The sequence below is a fragment of the Gobio gobio genome, assembly GCF_949357685.1.
Source record: "Gobio gobio genome assembly, chromosome: 10".
NCBI lineage: Eukaryota > Metazoa > Chordata > Actinopteri > Cypriniformes > Gobionidae > Gobio > Gobio gobio.
Window position 1 is genome coordinate 23,625,438 of NC_137116.1, and position 15,263 is coordinate 23,640,700.

General features: G+C 37.4%; 1 protein-coding gene across 3 annotated transcripts in view; it reads left to right on the plus strand.

Annotated features, from left to right (window-relative positions):
* The window catches only part of pcsk5b (proprotein convertase subtilisin/kexin type 5b), a 42,473-nt gene that overhangs the window by 10,782 nt on the left and 16,428 nt on the right, over window positions 1-15,263 (plus strand). For all 3 annotated transcript variants that reach the window (XM_079828216.1, XM_079828215.1, XM_079828217.1), the window contains exons 6-9: window positions 5,395-5,483; window positions 6,313-6,485; window positions 7,345-7,557; window positions 11,606-11,706. In XM_079828216.1, the coding sequence (XP_079684342.1) occupies window positions 5,395-5,483; window positions 6,313-6,485; window positions 7,345-7,557; window positions 11,606-11,706 (576 nt within the window). The remainder of the gene's footprint in view (window positions 1-5,394; window positions 5,484-6,312; window positions 6,486-7,344; window positions 7,558-11,605; window positions 11,707-15,263) is intronic.

The window sequence follows — 15,263 nt, forward strand, 5'->3', positions numbered from 1 at the left end:
CTTCGCGGTCCGGATTCGGACCGGAGTCCGCTAGTTGGCGACCCCTGGTTTAACTGCACTATAGGCGGAGTCCTAGTTTACCTTGCATGTGCACTTTGTAATTTTATTTTGTATCACCCTGTTTTGATCCCTTAGAAAGGGCTGTTGAAGGGGCTGTTTGTGCAACAAAGTATTTTTTTTCACCCTTTTATTGATGGACAGTGTTACATTGTGTGAGCGATTATTTGCTTCAAGTGAGAATGTTGGTGTGAAATCGAACACTACAGTATGCCAATGTTGTTTTCAATAAAACAAACATTTGAACAAAGCAAGCCGATCCACTTTTCTATGTTGATAAGAGCATTAAAATAAGAAAAAATAATGGGACAAAAAGAAATCAAGGGACATTTAGAATAAAAAAAAATGTGCGATTAATTGTGAGTTAACTATGGCATTAATGCGATTAATCGCGATTAAATATTTTAATCGTTTGACAGCACTAATTATTACTGTACTGTACAGAATTATTGCCGGTTTAACTGGTTGCCTTAATTTTAAATTCATTGAAATAAAAAAATGTAGTTACTACAATGGAGATTTGTATACAATGAAGATTGTTATCTGAACCACATTAATTATTTAAGTTGATTTTACAAAAGATAAAAAGTTGTGAGTTTATGTAAATGGTAAAATATTTATCCCCAAGTCTCGATGTCCCTCCTTCTGTGTAAGTCTATAGGATGCCCCTTTATTATAGTCATAGGAAAGTGATATCACACCTGAGGTATAATTCATATCCGTAGCTCAAATGGTGCCATGTGCTGAAATGTAATACTTATCCCTAAGAATGTGCAATAGTAGTAGTGATTCTTGAATATATCAGACACCACTGAACGCTGTATTACAGAAATGCTCCCCGATCCCCCATCTGGAGGTCTCTGCATGTGAGTGCACGTATGCATGAGCGTTTCGCTGTTGTGAGCACCACTATTCCTCCTCTTAATTTACACTTTCAGAAGCCCCATTAGAAGTATTTCCGTGGCCCGAGGAAGAGGGGAGTGTTTGACGCCGCCACTGCTTTCAGAAGGAAGTGTGTGGTGGAGACCAGAGAAGGGAGGTTTAGGTCTGCATGTATAGACACGCTGTATAGAATACCATAGACCTCCTTTAGTAGCTTCTTCTGTCTCTGTGTGGATTCAGGCATATAAAGTTCAAAAGTTCTCACCCTGACAAGAAGTATAGACAACATAACTATATGTAAATTAAATGAGGCATGTTCTACATTTGTAGCATTATTTCTTTTTCTATTCATATTGTTAGTCGAGATTTGTTTTTTTTTTACTTTTGTTTGTGCTACTGAAGCTTTAAAGAGTTACATATGCAACTGACCTCCGTTATTGACTTACATCTGTGTACTGCTGTAGGTCATAAGGGACTTTTACACTGCCCAGACCATTTAAACAAAAATGTTTTTAAAGAATAATACATCATTTGTTATTATATCATAATTTTCTTATGCAATAAAGAATGTAATAATAAATAACAACAATAGTGGTGGTATTAGTAGTAATTCATACTAATAATATGGGGGTAGTAGGGGTTGTATCTAAAATATTTTTTTAATGTATTTTAATTAATACAATTTATTTATTATCTTATTTCTTATTTAATAATATCTTAATAAATAAGGCAATAAACTTAGAACCTTTGAGAGGTTCCTTGCTCAAAGAGGAAGTAAAATTAGGCTCTCATTTATGTAGCTGAATAACGGTTGTGACCATTTTCAAAAGAGCATACACACACTCACTAAAATGTAACCCTCATATTGTATTTTTGGTTTATTCAGCTATTCAGTAAAGTCTCCCCTGTTGTTTGGCGTCTATCCTACACAAGCTGTTGATCTTTTATGTGCTGGAATGTTTTGTGTTGGTTCCTCCGCTGATAGTTTGTGTAATGTGAGTCTTTATTTCCCTGCGGTGGGTTTTGACCGCGAGCTTCACCGCTGGAGGTCGTTCTGAGTGACTGTGGACTTTTGAGCTCCAAACTGAGCGGCTGTATTGTAAATATTGCAAGTTAATATATCTCACAGATGAACATGGGCTTTGCACTAGGCTTTCAGTGGAACTGCAGTTTATTGACCCAGTCTGACCTTAAAGTTGTATGTCAAATGTGCAGCACTAGTGGAGTTTCCCTTGTGTGTGTGTATGTGTGTGTATGTGTGTGTGTAGTTCAGTGTGTGACTGGACATTTGTGTATTTCTGTATGCTTTATGGGTTTATGTATTATATATAATACGTTAAGCAGTTTTGTTCATATTTGTTTTTGTAGGAAACGTTTCAGTGTCTTGTGCGGTTCTGGAATCGCTGAAATGCTGGAATGTTCTGTTCAGGTGTGGTGTGTGTTTCTGGTTTTCTCATTGACCTGTATTCTGCTGGCAGATGTGACTTAGTGTCACGTAGCAGGGATTTGACAATCAGCATATAGTATAGATGGACCATTTAGTGGCATTTTTTATCTTCGTTATTAAAAATACGAACAAAGGAGCAAATATTACAAATAATATATTTTTTTCAGATACAGTAGGTTTATTTAATAGTAGCATTCAAGTAAGAAAGTTAATAAACAAATGTATAAAGACACTCACTGTATCAATTACATGCATGTTGATTCTGTTTAAAAGGGTCCTATTATGCTTTTTCACTTTTTCAACTTGTGTGTAATGTTGCTGTTTGAGCATAAAAAAGCGCCCATTTGTACTACAACACGTTTTTTCCCCAGCTCTTATGAAGTCATAATGTTCCTTATTTAAATAATCCCCACCCACGGAATACGCAAAAAAGGGGACAAGGCCTTATTGAGCTGCATTATAGAAGATGAAGAGTGTTTCCGCTGTTTTTTTCCACCCTGGAAAAAGGTTTGTCCTAAGGCTGACAAATTTAGGCTGACAAGTGGTTAATTTGTTTTAAACAACAAAAAAGACAGACAGAGCACAATGCAGGCTACACACAAAAGCTTCTCCTGAAAGAAGTAGCTGTTCCTATTTTGTCAGGACAATCTGTTATTTATAGATCACAACTTGTAAATATGTCTTATTATTTGTAGTTGTATTTTCTATTAACAGTTCCAATTATAGGTTTTATGTAGTTGCTTGCTATGATGTAAACGAAGGGCAAAGCTTTGCCTCCGCTAGCCTGCTAACTAACATTACGGTATTGATGTAGTGTCTACTGTAACTTTTGTAAGCTCTTGCTTTTATAAGACTGTTCACCACCCTTCGGAAAATGATCCGTCATTTTGTGATCGATTACTGTTTGTATTACCATAGTTTTCCGACAAATATGATTAAATGGTGGATAACATGGTATCTATAAGAAAATTACAAAAACAACATACAACTCTAAAACGTCCTGTAAAATCTGTGTGCGCAAAGTCTGTGCTTGAAAACTATTCTACACAATCCTCTTGTTCGTTAACATTGTCCCAATCTGAATCAGGCTCGAATTGGTTTGAAATAGACGCCATTGTAATATTTACATCTGAGTAGAGCTTGCGGTTATGACGGGACGAGACATTTCCCGAACACGCGCTAATTGGTGCCAATCACAACACACTGGGCCAGCTAACCAATCAGCACGTGTCGTATTTCGGAAGGAGGGGCTTCTTCGAAAACGACGCATGCCAGATTGGGCAGAGAGGAACTGTAAAAACGTAAATATGTGAAAAATAATGTTTTCGAACAATCAAGCATGCAATTCTAGTACACTCCAAAAACAAAATCAAGACCGCCTTCTCTTCCTGATTTCTTGAGGCTGTATGTTTTTCCATCATCTCCGGGTGTATTAATATGTAAATTGCTCAAGTTTTGTACATTACATCGAAAGGCCTGAAAAAGCCCATACATTTACCCGCCCATAGACCCTCCCCTTGTAGAAATCAGGACAGAAGTGGTTGAAAGTGGACAAAAGAGAGGGATTCAAATACCCAGTCAAAACGGTCATGTCTCCCTCGTCTACTTGTGATCCAATCGACCAAAACACATCTGAATAACAGGTGTAAATAGGGCATAAGAAATATTTCTTGAGCAGGAAATCATCATATAACAATAGATTCAGAAGGATCATGTGACGCTGAAGACTGAAGTAATGATGCGGAAAATTCAGCTTTACCATGACATGAAATTGCATTTTAAAATATTGATAACACTTTACAATAAGGTTCATTAGTTAACTACATTGGTTAACATGAACTAATAATGAACTGCACTTATAAAGCATTTATTTATCTTTGTTAATGTTAATTTCAACATTTACTAATGCATTGTGAACTAACATGAACAAACCATGAACAGCTGTATTTTTATTAGCTAACGTTAAGAAAGATTAACTAATGCGGAACAGAGGTGTTGTTCATGTTAACTAATGCATTAACTAATGTTAACTAATTCAACCTTATTGTAAAGTGTTACCAACATATTTCAAATAGAAAACAATTATTTTAAATTGTAAAAATATTTCGCAATATTACTATTGTATTTTTGATCAAATACAGTATATGCAGCCTAAATGAGCATAGGAGATGACTTTTCAAAAACTTTTGAAACCCAAAACCCAAAAAGAGTAGTGTAGACTTGAAGATAAGTGGTCATTCTTTGGGGATTTTATTATAGATCATTTCCTATTAAATGCCACATATGGCCTATATCAGAATTACATAATCATTGGAATAGTTTTAGTCTGGAGTGGCGTTGGGATCGAGCACACAGACCACCTGGGAGTTCCTCTGGCCTTTTGACCTTTTGACCTTGTAAATGTTTACGGTTGCGTTGGTGACCGAACCCTGGTCTCATCCCAGGATCTGGTGCTGCTGTGGATCTTTACAATCTTTGTTTCTTTTTCTTTTTGTTTTCTTTTTTTAAATTGCTTAGATTGGAGACTGTGGTTACCATGGTAGCGTGAGTTTTTCTATGCAGCTGTTCACTGCTGGAGGTTCCATAGCCGAATATCTCTCTCTCTCTCTCTCTCTCTCTCTCTCTCTCCATCTGTCTGTCTTTGTCTTTAGTGGTTGTTTTAGTGCATTTCTTTTGCTGATGATTTGTATTAGATTTATGTGGGTTTAGTTTGGGTCAGGAATGTATCCACGTTGCGTCTGAAGCAGAGGAACCGCTCAAATGTTTTCCTTCAAAATATCAAATATTTAGCCACTATGTTTTAGCTTTGCTGGCTGTGGAAGCACATGTTTAGTTTCAGCCCAGCTGTTTCACTCTCTCTCTTCGGTTTCCTGTCCACTTTTGCGTTCCTTCTGTAGCGAGTGTGTGTAATAGGTCAGCAACAGTGCCGGCGTAAGGGTCTCCAGTCATTGTTTGTGTGTGTGTGTGTGTGTCAATACTAACGCTAACATCTTATGTGTTCTGTTCAGGCATGGCACGAGGTGCGCTGGTGAAGTAGCAGCATCCGCCAACAACTCCCACTGCACGGTGGGCATTGCTTACAACGCCAAGATTGGGGGTGAGTGAAGCTCATGGGTACTGTCTGATTTAGACCCACTACTGTACCTGGGAAATCTGCCTTTTGTTCATTCTCACACAAAAACATGCAGTACAACGGAATAGTTAAATCACCAAAACTATGAAATGACACAAATTAGTATGTGTATAGTTGATAGGTCTGTACGGACCAGGCCCTACAGTTCGGCATGCATGTGATTTGCGGATTAATTGTAAGAAAGGTTAATTGTAAAAGAAAGGTAGTAAAGACATCGTTAAAATCATCCATGTGATTCCAGTGGTTTACCATTAATATTATGAAGCGACGAGCATACTTTTTGTGTGCAAAAACAAACAAAATATTCAAAAATTTCTTCTAGCCTGTGTCAGACTCTTACCGCTGTTCCAGAATGCCGGCTTTCCTTTGGCCGACGCTGTTCATGTGGACACCACGACGCATGCGCAAGAGTCGTTCTGCCGTAGAACTAGGAAGCGCTGCGTCAGCAGTGTAAGAGTCTGACACTGGCTAGAAGAAATTGTTGAATAAAGTCGTTCATTTTTTTTGTGCTAATTTTTATACTCAGTGTGCTCACTATTTGATCAGATCTACAGTAAAAACAGTAATATTATTACAATTTTAAATGATTTATTTCTGTGAATAGTCACATGATCCTTCAGAAACCATTCTAATATGCTGATTTGAACATTACTTCTTATTATCAGTGCTGATTTATATTTTTATTTTCACTTTAATTAAAAGAAAGTTCAAAATAACTGTGACTTGTGAAAGTATTAAAGTATTAATGATCTTCAGTGTTTTGTATAAGGTTTTCTTTCGGTTTGTCCTGCAGGTGTCCGCATGTTGGACGGAGATGTGACAGACATGGTAGAGGCCAAATCACTGAGTCTACACCCTCAACACATAGATATTTACAGTGCCAGCTGGGGTCCAGATGATGATGGCAAGACCGTGGATGGGCCCGCTTCCCTTGCCAGACAGGCCTTTGAAAACGGCATCAGATTGGTAAAAACAATCTCTGCATGTACAAGTTCACGTAAAGTTCATATGAAAAGTGTGTTATACTTTTCCTGCAAGTAAAAGTGTCTTTTTCCATATGATGTGGAGTTCATAAATCAGGAAGTGTAATTTTCAGGTCACCTGTCATGTCTCTTCAGCAGTCTGGCCCACCTAGGGTGTTTTCCTTTCCTTGTCACACCCTACCACCTGCTACGGCACTGAACTTTAGAACGTGATTTTAGTTTATCTTCCCTGAGTCACGAATCGCAGTCAGTAATTGGCATGTATCCTGTGCCAAAGGTGTGTTTGGAGCGGTTTAGGCATGTTTCTGGTATGTGAGACTCTTAGACATCAGGTACTACTGTCCTCCAACTCATTAGACAAGGCTGGAGGATATTAATGCCTCGTCCTGATCCCGTTATCTGAATACAATGAACCTTTCGAATGAATTTTTAGCAGTAAATTTAACCAATATTGTTGTTGTTAACTAAAATGAAAAGTACTTAATATCATTTTATTTAAATAAAGCTTAAAAACGGAATGAAAACTTAATTTAAATTCATGCTAATTAAAAATAAAAAACTCCTAAAAATGACAAGCACATCACACAATTACTAAAACTTAGTAAAATTAAAAAGCATGAAAGCTGAAAATTAATAATAAAAGATCTTTTGAAATATGAATAATGAAAAATTACATTGAATGTATACTTTTTTGTGAAAATAGATCCCCGCAGCCATGATCACCATTGTTTCCTTGATCATAAAGCCCAGGCTGTTCCTGGGGATGTTCCTGCAATAAGTCTTTGAAATAGCACCTATTTCACATTTAACAAAACATGTTCACTTTTGTTTTTTGCTCACAGGGCAGGAAGGGACGGGGCTCAATCTTTGTTTGGGCATCAGGAAATGGTGGTCGGAGTCGTGATCACTGTTCATGTGACGGCTACACCAACAGCATCTACACAATATCCATCAGCAGCACGGCAGAGAGCGGCCGCAAGCCCTGGTATCTGGAAGAGTGCTCCTCAACCCTCACCACCACCTACAGTAGTGGAGAGAATTACGACCGCAAAATCGTAAGTTACTAAAATGATGCATAAAACTGCAACTAGTAGACACAGTTTTTATAAAACAGGCATGCTACTGGATTAGCTTTAAAGTCACCGTGTTTCTAGTTTACTAGAATTGAACCGCATCCTAACCAGGGAGAATTATGTTGTGTGTTTTAGTCGAGACCGCTAAAAGATTCTTAATCAAAATTATTAACAATGCATATTTCACAGACTTCTTTGTTCTTGTTTACCAAGGGTGCCAATAATTCTGACCAGGACTGTAAATCTAATGCCTGAAGATTATATCGTCCTGATCCCGTTATCTGAATAAAATTTCGAATTCATTTTTAGTAGTAAAAGCAATATTGTTGTTGTTAACTAAAATTAAAAGTATTAAATATAATTTATTTAAATAAAGCTTATGTACATATACATATATAAATATTTGATGAAAAACTTAATTTATGCTTAATTTAAATTCATTCTTATTAAAAATAAAATGACAAAAGCACATCACACAATAGTACAAAAAAGCATGAGAGCTGAATATTAATAATAAAAGCACATTTGAAATAAGAATAATTGCTATAATAGTATGTAAATAATACTAAAAATGTACATGGAATATATACACTTTCAACTACATTCTCACAAATTCAGGTTTTTTTCAAGTTTACATGAGGATGATGCCAGTAAAAAACCTGTTTCAAGTTTGCAATCTCTAAAGCCACAAAACACTGTTGACATGCAAATGAGCGGCCGGAAGTGTTTTCTATTTTGGTTGAAAATGGTGTTATGTAAGTGGCCCCAAAGTAAATAACTAATGATATTTTACAACGGAAATTAAGCAATCAAAAACTTACTTTAGCTGGACAATAACCTTTTTCTAGAGCTGATGTACAGCACAAACTCTTGCATTTAATATCTTCCATTAATTTCCTATTATCACTATAAAGCTGCTTTGAAACAATCTTTATTGTAAAAAGCGCTATATAAATGAAGGTGACTTGACTTGACTAATGCATTTTCATGTATTTCTTTGGCCATGTGTTTGATCTGCTTTGTTGGTCACTGTGTCATGAGACCGCAGGGCTCCAGAGTGCGACTAAATGGTCGCATTTTGCGACTAAAATTTGAGAGTGTGCGACTGAATTTTACATCCAGTCGCACATGTGCGACCAGTAAATTTGCCTGCTGTCGGTACTGGAGAAATTAAGAAAATACACTTACTAATTATAATTGATAGACGTTATGTCTGGCAAATTCTATCTTTGCCAGCCGTTTCTATATGAGATAATATTAAACCATTTGTTCCTGATGCATTTTTGCCATTCGCAATCCAGAAGAGAGAGAAAGCGAGCGAGCACTGTCACGTGGAGCTACAGCGAACGCAACACCACAGTCAGCTTTAATGAGTGACGATGGCCAAGAGAACTACACAAAAGTTTAGTCTTCTTAACCTTTAGGGATGTGCTGTGATATTAATCTAATTTTATTTTCGATTTTGGCTTTCAATAATTATAAAAAGATGATATGAGGTAAAACTATTCCTATAGCCGTGTTCCGTCGAGCTCATCCTTCCCTTCACAGCCCTGCGCTGTCATTTCTCCTTAAACCTAAACTAAACGTCAGATTCAGTGATTGTTGTAAACTGCAGTCTCTACTGTTGCTAAACTGCGGGACGTGTTTGATAATAAAGAGCTATTAAATGCACAATAATACGCGCAAGAGACGCTGTTTCCAACTTCAAGGCGGTTTATGTGTGTGTGCTGCGAAATTGACCGATTTGCACATTATATTGTAGGCTTCGTGTGCGCGTCTAAACCATCAAATAAACAACAAATAGCCGGTGTCAAAATGACCGGATTGGAGAGTAGTTATTTTAACAGTTTATATCTTAAATGGGCGTAAATAGTTTGGAGAAATAGGAGAATTTGATATTAGGCTATTAGTTCTACATTGATCGGTCTTAAAGGGGCAGCATCTAATAAACCTGCTGACGATTGAGCCATTAATTCAAAACGAACAAAAGGCAAAAAGATAATATCCACATCTCTTGAATGAATAACTTTAGCTTTTATAAGCATTAATCTATCAATTTATACAGTGAAAACTATGCAGTGTTATTTTACATTGCATTGCTTTATTAGATTTCTTTGTAGGTTTGTTCTTTCTAAGTAATATTAATGTTAGCAGACCTTCCGAATGCCTGCACACTGGTCCATTTACAAATAGATGTTTTATATTTTTGTTCAAACTTTGCGGTTTCTTTTGCTATAGATATTTTACTTTTCAGATTATAAAGCCATGTTAATTATGTTCTTAATTATGTTTTGTTTTTTTTATAAAAAAAATATATAAAGTATAATAAAAAGAACCGGTAAGAATACTGTTAAAGTACCGGAACGATAAGCAGTATCGGTAAGAGTAGTAATACCATTAAAACCTTAACGATACCGATCCCTATTAGTAAAACAGTGGAAATTAGTAGATTTGGTTAGCATGTTGATTTACGGTGTGCGCCCCTAAAATTTCTGGTTGTGCCCCTAAAATTTTCAGTTGGGGGCCACTGTGCTCCTAGTGAAAAAAGTTAGTCTGGAGCCCTGGACCGCCCTGGTGTTAACCACTGTGGTTTACACAGCCCACACACACTTTTACACACTCCTCTGAGAGTTACAGACCGACAGTTCTTCCTTGTCTCTCAGCTTGTCTCAGAGTGACGTGTGAAATTCCACATTGGCGTTCAAACTCCTTTCGCAATACATTTTTACTTTCTGAGGCCCAGTGTTACAGACATTAGCACTTCTCTTTGTTGTCTTCTGCAGGTTTCAGTTAATTCAGCTGAGATGTTAATTCACAGAATCTCAGTTTTCTCAATTTAGTCCATTACTAGATTATGCTTGTGCATAATCAGTCACTTATATTTTTATAGAGGGCCCTTTAAACCCATCCTAGTCTAATGCATATCATAAATCTTCTTAAAGGGATAGTTCACCAAAAATTTTTAAGTATCCCATAATTTACTCACCCTCAAGCCATCTTAGGTGTATATGACATTCTTCTTTCAAATGAATACAATTTGAAGTTGTATAAAAAAAATGTCCTGGCTCTTCCAAGCTATATAATGGCAGTAAATGGCAGCCCAAAATTTGAAGCCCAAAAAAGTGCATCCATCCATTATAAAAGTAATCCACATGGCTCCGGGGGTTAATAAAGGCCTTCTGAAGCGAATTGATGGGTTTGTGTAAGAATAATATCCATATTTAATATGTTATAAAGTCAAATATCTAGCTTGCGGCGGACCACCTTCCGTATTCAACCTACAAAAAAAAGCAAAACTGGCACGATGTTGATGTCGGACGTAGCGTAAAAATGTTTAGACCTGAATAAAATCTGAAATCCAACACACAGGTGTCCCACAGCTGAAATTAGAGTCTCATTTAGTTGATCCAAATAGCCTCAATCAAAACTCTTTAATATATTTAAACGATTTTATTACACAAACCTCACAAACTTCAAACTGATGCAGACACAGTATCTGAGTCCATTCTGCTGAATCACAAATGCCTCAAAGTGATGGTAATTTACTTCTAAGTGTAGCACAATGGCACATTTATAGCACATTTCATTATCAGTAAGTGCTGCAGTATGTTGAAGTGTATTTAACAAATAAAAATGACTCTTTGGCAGCCGCTCTGGAGAAAACAGTGATGTCATCCAGCTCAGTTCAATTATCATATAGTGTCACGTCAATGCTGGCAGATCAGTAATATAGTTGAATATTTAGTGTCCCCAAGTTGTGAATAAGGTGAAATAGGTGATATTACATGCCTCACGCCGCACAAACAAATAAGGCTCGGCAACAAACTCAAGTTCCTTCGACATTTCTCTTTTAAAAATTCTTGTTTTAGTCTTCTAATTCATGACTGGTGTTTTACGGTAACTCATGGAACTAGACTCGTGTATGGCCATTACTGGAAGCCAGTGATTACATGTTAATTTTATTCACAACTTAAACACATGGTAACACAATACACAATAATAATTAGGATATTTTTGTCTCTCCTGTTAGATCACAACAGATCTGAGGCAACGCTGCACAGACAGTCACACTGGAACATCAGCATCAGCTCCGATGGCGGCAGGGATCATTGCTCTTGCTCTGGAAGCAAAGTAAGCCGCTAACTCCTCACCAAACCCTACTCTATGCTCTTAATTCTCTAACAGCTGTTTAGTTAGAAAAGGTCTGATTTTGTAATTTTTTTTCTCTCCATGCCACGTCAGTGGAATTAGCATCTTAACCACTGTATGCTAGGTTAAAGAGATGGTTTTGCTTCTATTGCTCTCCTCATGTGTAAGTCACTTTGGATAAAAGCGTCTACTAAATGATTAAATGAAGGGGTCATACTATACACTCTTATCGGTTACCCTTATCAGATATCCAGTTTCACCCTTTCACTGATCCTCTGATTTTAACACTTTTTTCCCCCCACTGTACTACCTACAGACAATTGTATGTAAATGATCTATGTTATTACCAACAACTTTACATGTGAAATGATAGAAATGGGTGGTCATATGAATATGTGCTCATTAGTGATGCATAGAAAAGTAGGCAACTGATAAGGTTAATGCCAAGATAATGCGCCAAAATAGCATACATTCATTTATGGTTTGGGGTGAAAGGGTTTTGGATTGCCGATATCATTGACTGAAACCGGGATGGTTAATTGGCGCTCCTGACGTGTTTTGAATGTGTTTGTTGATGCATTCAAGTAAAGTTTGAGTTGGGAAATCGTAATTATGACGTCTATTGCCAGATTTACTAAACGGGGCAAATTAGCCTGAGAGGACAATACCACAAAAGCACCTATGGGAGTGAAAAGTTCAGCTTGTGCTGTACTGACGACATGCAAATTAAAGAACACAGACGCACCCAGATCATTTCCATAATGACTAACGCAATCTACCAAGAGCAGTGCAAATTAGTGTCTGGTTTAAAGGGGGGGTGAAATGCTGTTTCATGCATGCTGATCTTTTGGCACTGTTAAAGACTTGGATTCCCATGCTAAACATGGACACCGTTTCATAAGCTAAGGTGGACGTTTGATGGGAGTATTTCTTTGCCAAAATTAGTACTTCCTGTTAGTCATAAGTTTCGGAAAGTTTTTTTCGATCATGGGTCCGCTTGACGTCAACAGGGTGGAATTTCCTTGTATGGGCCGTACGGACAATTCTACCGGAAGAGCGCGCGCGAGAGAGAGAGAGAGCGTGAAAGCAATAGGCTACGCCCATCAAAGCGCTGGCTCGTACAGATGGAATTTGCTTTTCCGGATCAACAACTGAGTTGCGCAAATATTTATGTCTGTTCCCTGCATTTCGGTGCCGATTGTTTTATAAACAAGGCCCAGTTCGACGCCGGATTTTCAGATCGCCTAATACTGAAGGATGGAGCGGTCCCAACGATAAAGGTCCCAACGTTGGAACCGCAGGTTTGACTGCTTCAAATGTCTGTTTTTGCCTATGCCCATCAAGTAGCCCAAACATGATCACGTATTGATCAATGGAGCATGCGATGTATAGTGTGTGTACATTTGTTTAGCTGGCCACTATATGTGTATGTTTGTGTATTGTAAAAGCACTCCAAACAACAATACACAAAGAATGGGGAAATATGTTGAACTAAATAAGCGCGGTTCTTCATTCAAATGCGCTACTATTCCATGTCTTTCTATGTAAACACTAGCCTGACGCGCAAAACCAGTCTGCTTACTACAAATCATGTCTTCACAAACCACGCGTAAACACACACACACATACACACACACACACACACACACACACACACATTGTAACACTCGCGCTTGACATGGTGTTCTAAATAACACAAGCCGCTAAACATATTATATAGTTAGTGTAACTTATACCACATAGTCGACGTCCTGCTCTAGTCGTTTTTGCTGCTGCTCCTGTTCAACTTCAGCCTCTGGGTCTGATTCCGGATCATAGATGTATGGCTGTATCTGATTAAAAGCCATTTTTTATGTTGAATAAAGTTTTTCCCCGCTTTTAGGGATGACTCAGCTTTCAGACGCACTCAACACAGTAACAGCGGCGCGCGCTCGACATTCTTTAGCTCCGCCCACACGATACGCCCCCAGCCGCACGGCTTTTTCCGGAAAGACTCGGAACAGCGCATCTTTCTTTTATAATTATAATAAAAATAAAGACTTTTCGGAGATATGCAGGATGCAGTGCTACTCTATAGGTACTCAAGATTGACATGAGACTGACTGAAACTGAGTGTTCCCCCCCCCCTTTAAGACATGCTTTTGGGGCAGTAAATAATGGTGCAAATACCAGTAAATTGACGAACGCAAACCTTAGTAAATCACCTTGATCCTCTTATAAATTTTGCATCTGAAAGGGAAACTCCTACAAATAAATATACACATTTAGCTGCAAAAACAACTGTGTCCATGTCTTTTCAGTGCTAATTTTTCACTGTGTGTCTTTAGTAAATCCTGACAGTAGTTTTTTAGAGGGTTTGCACTGGTGCAAACTGTTAGTAAATATGGCCCCTAGTGTGTTCAAATCACTTAAATGATGAAAATGTGCATTGGATGTGTTTTTACTTCAATTATTCAATTACGAAGGTGCTGTAAACCGAATTCTATAATCGTAATTGTACAATAATGTTGTTTTATTGTACATTTAAAAAAAACAATTGGTAACACTTTATTTTACAGTCTTTGCTACACGTTACATGTACAAAGATAATAAATTATACATAATTGTAAGCAACTAACCTTAAACCAAACCCTACTCCTAACCCTATTGTAAGTACATGTTAATTAATATTACTCAGTACTTAATTGTATAATTACACAGCAACAAAGGCCATTTAAAGTAAAGTACAATCAAATAAATAATTGCATGCATTACAACAAATGTATCGTTAACTACAAACGCTGCATCCATTGCATCGACCACCATGTTTTCTGATTGACATGCCCCAAACTCAGAAATCCAGTTTACCACTTATAATTATGACATTGTGGTGACTTTCAACTTGTGAATACAACTTGTGAATCTTTCTGACTACAATCTTTGACATTAATTAAATGCAACAAGTGTATTCTGTGCCCATAATGTGGATAATCTACAAAAGGTAAACATGTCAGCCATTACAAAAAATAATGAAATTACCCAGTTATCCAGTTATTCACTCAAACTTTATTTTTGTTTTCATTTAATTTTCCAGCTAAATGAAAACTTGAACTTTGGTGTTTGGCAATTTAATTTCAGTGCATCACTTGTGTTCATGGCTGTGACGTCAGACTATGACACATGGGGAAATCACCAGTTTTTGCTGCTTAATTTCCGTAACTGTTTTGGTGGACTGGTGATGGAGCTTTGTGTTGTCAATGATGGAGTGTTTCCGTAGAACATCAATCCCCTATTTCAAAAGAGCAAGGCAAATCCTTGCAACTTTAAAATGGTGGGATTCTGAACACCATGTAGCGATCGGCATGCTTTCCGTAAGTTTCAACTGTGTCTGATTTCACACAGGAAATTGAGGAAAACCCTGACATATGGCTGCCATGTGACTGTATATTCCCAGCACAATGGAGTTAGACTGTTTTAATATTTTGGGGGGATATTCAGGGACACATGGCATTCATCTCTCTTGGGTTTGATGTCTGATCCCACTGTGTATGGTGAATTAT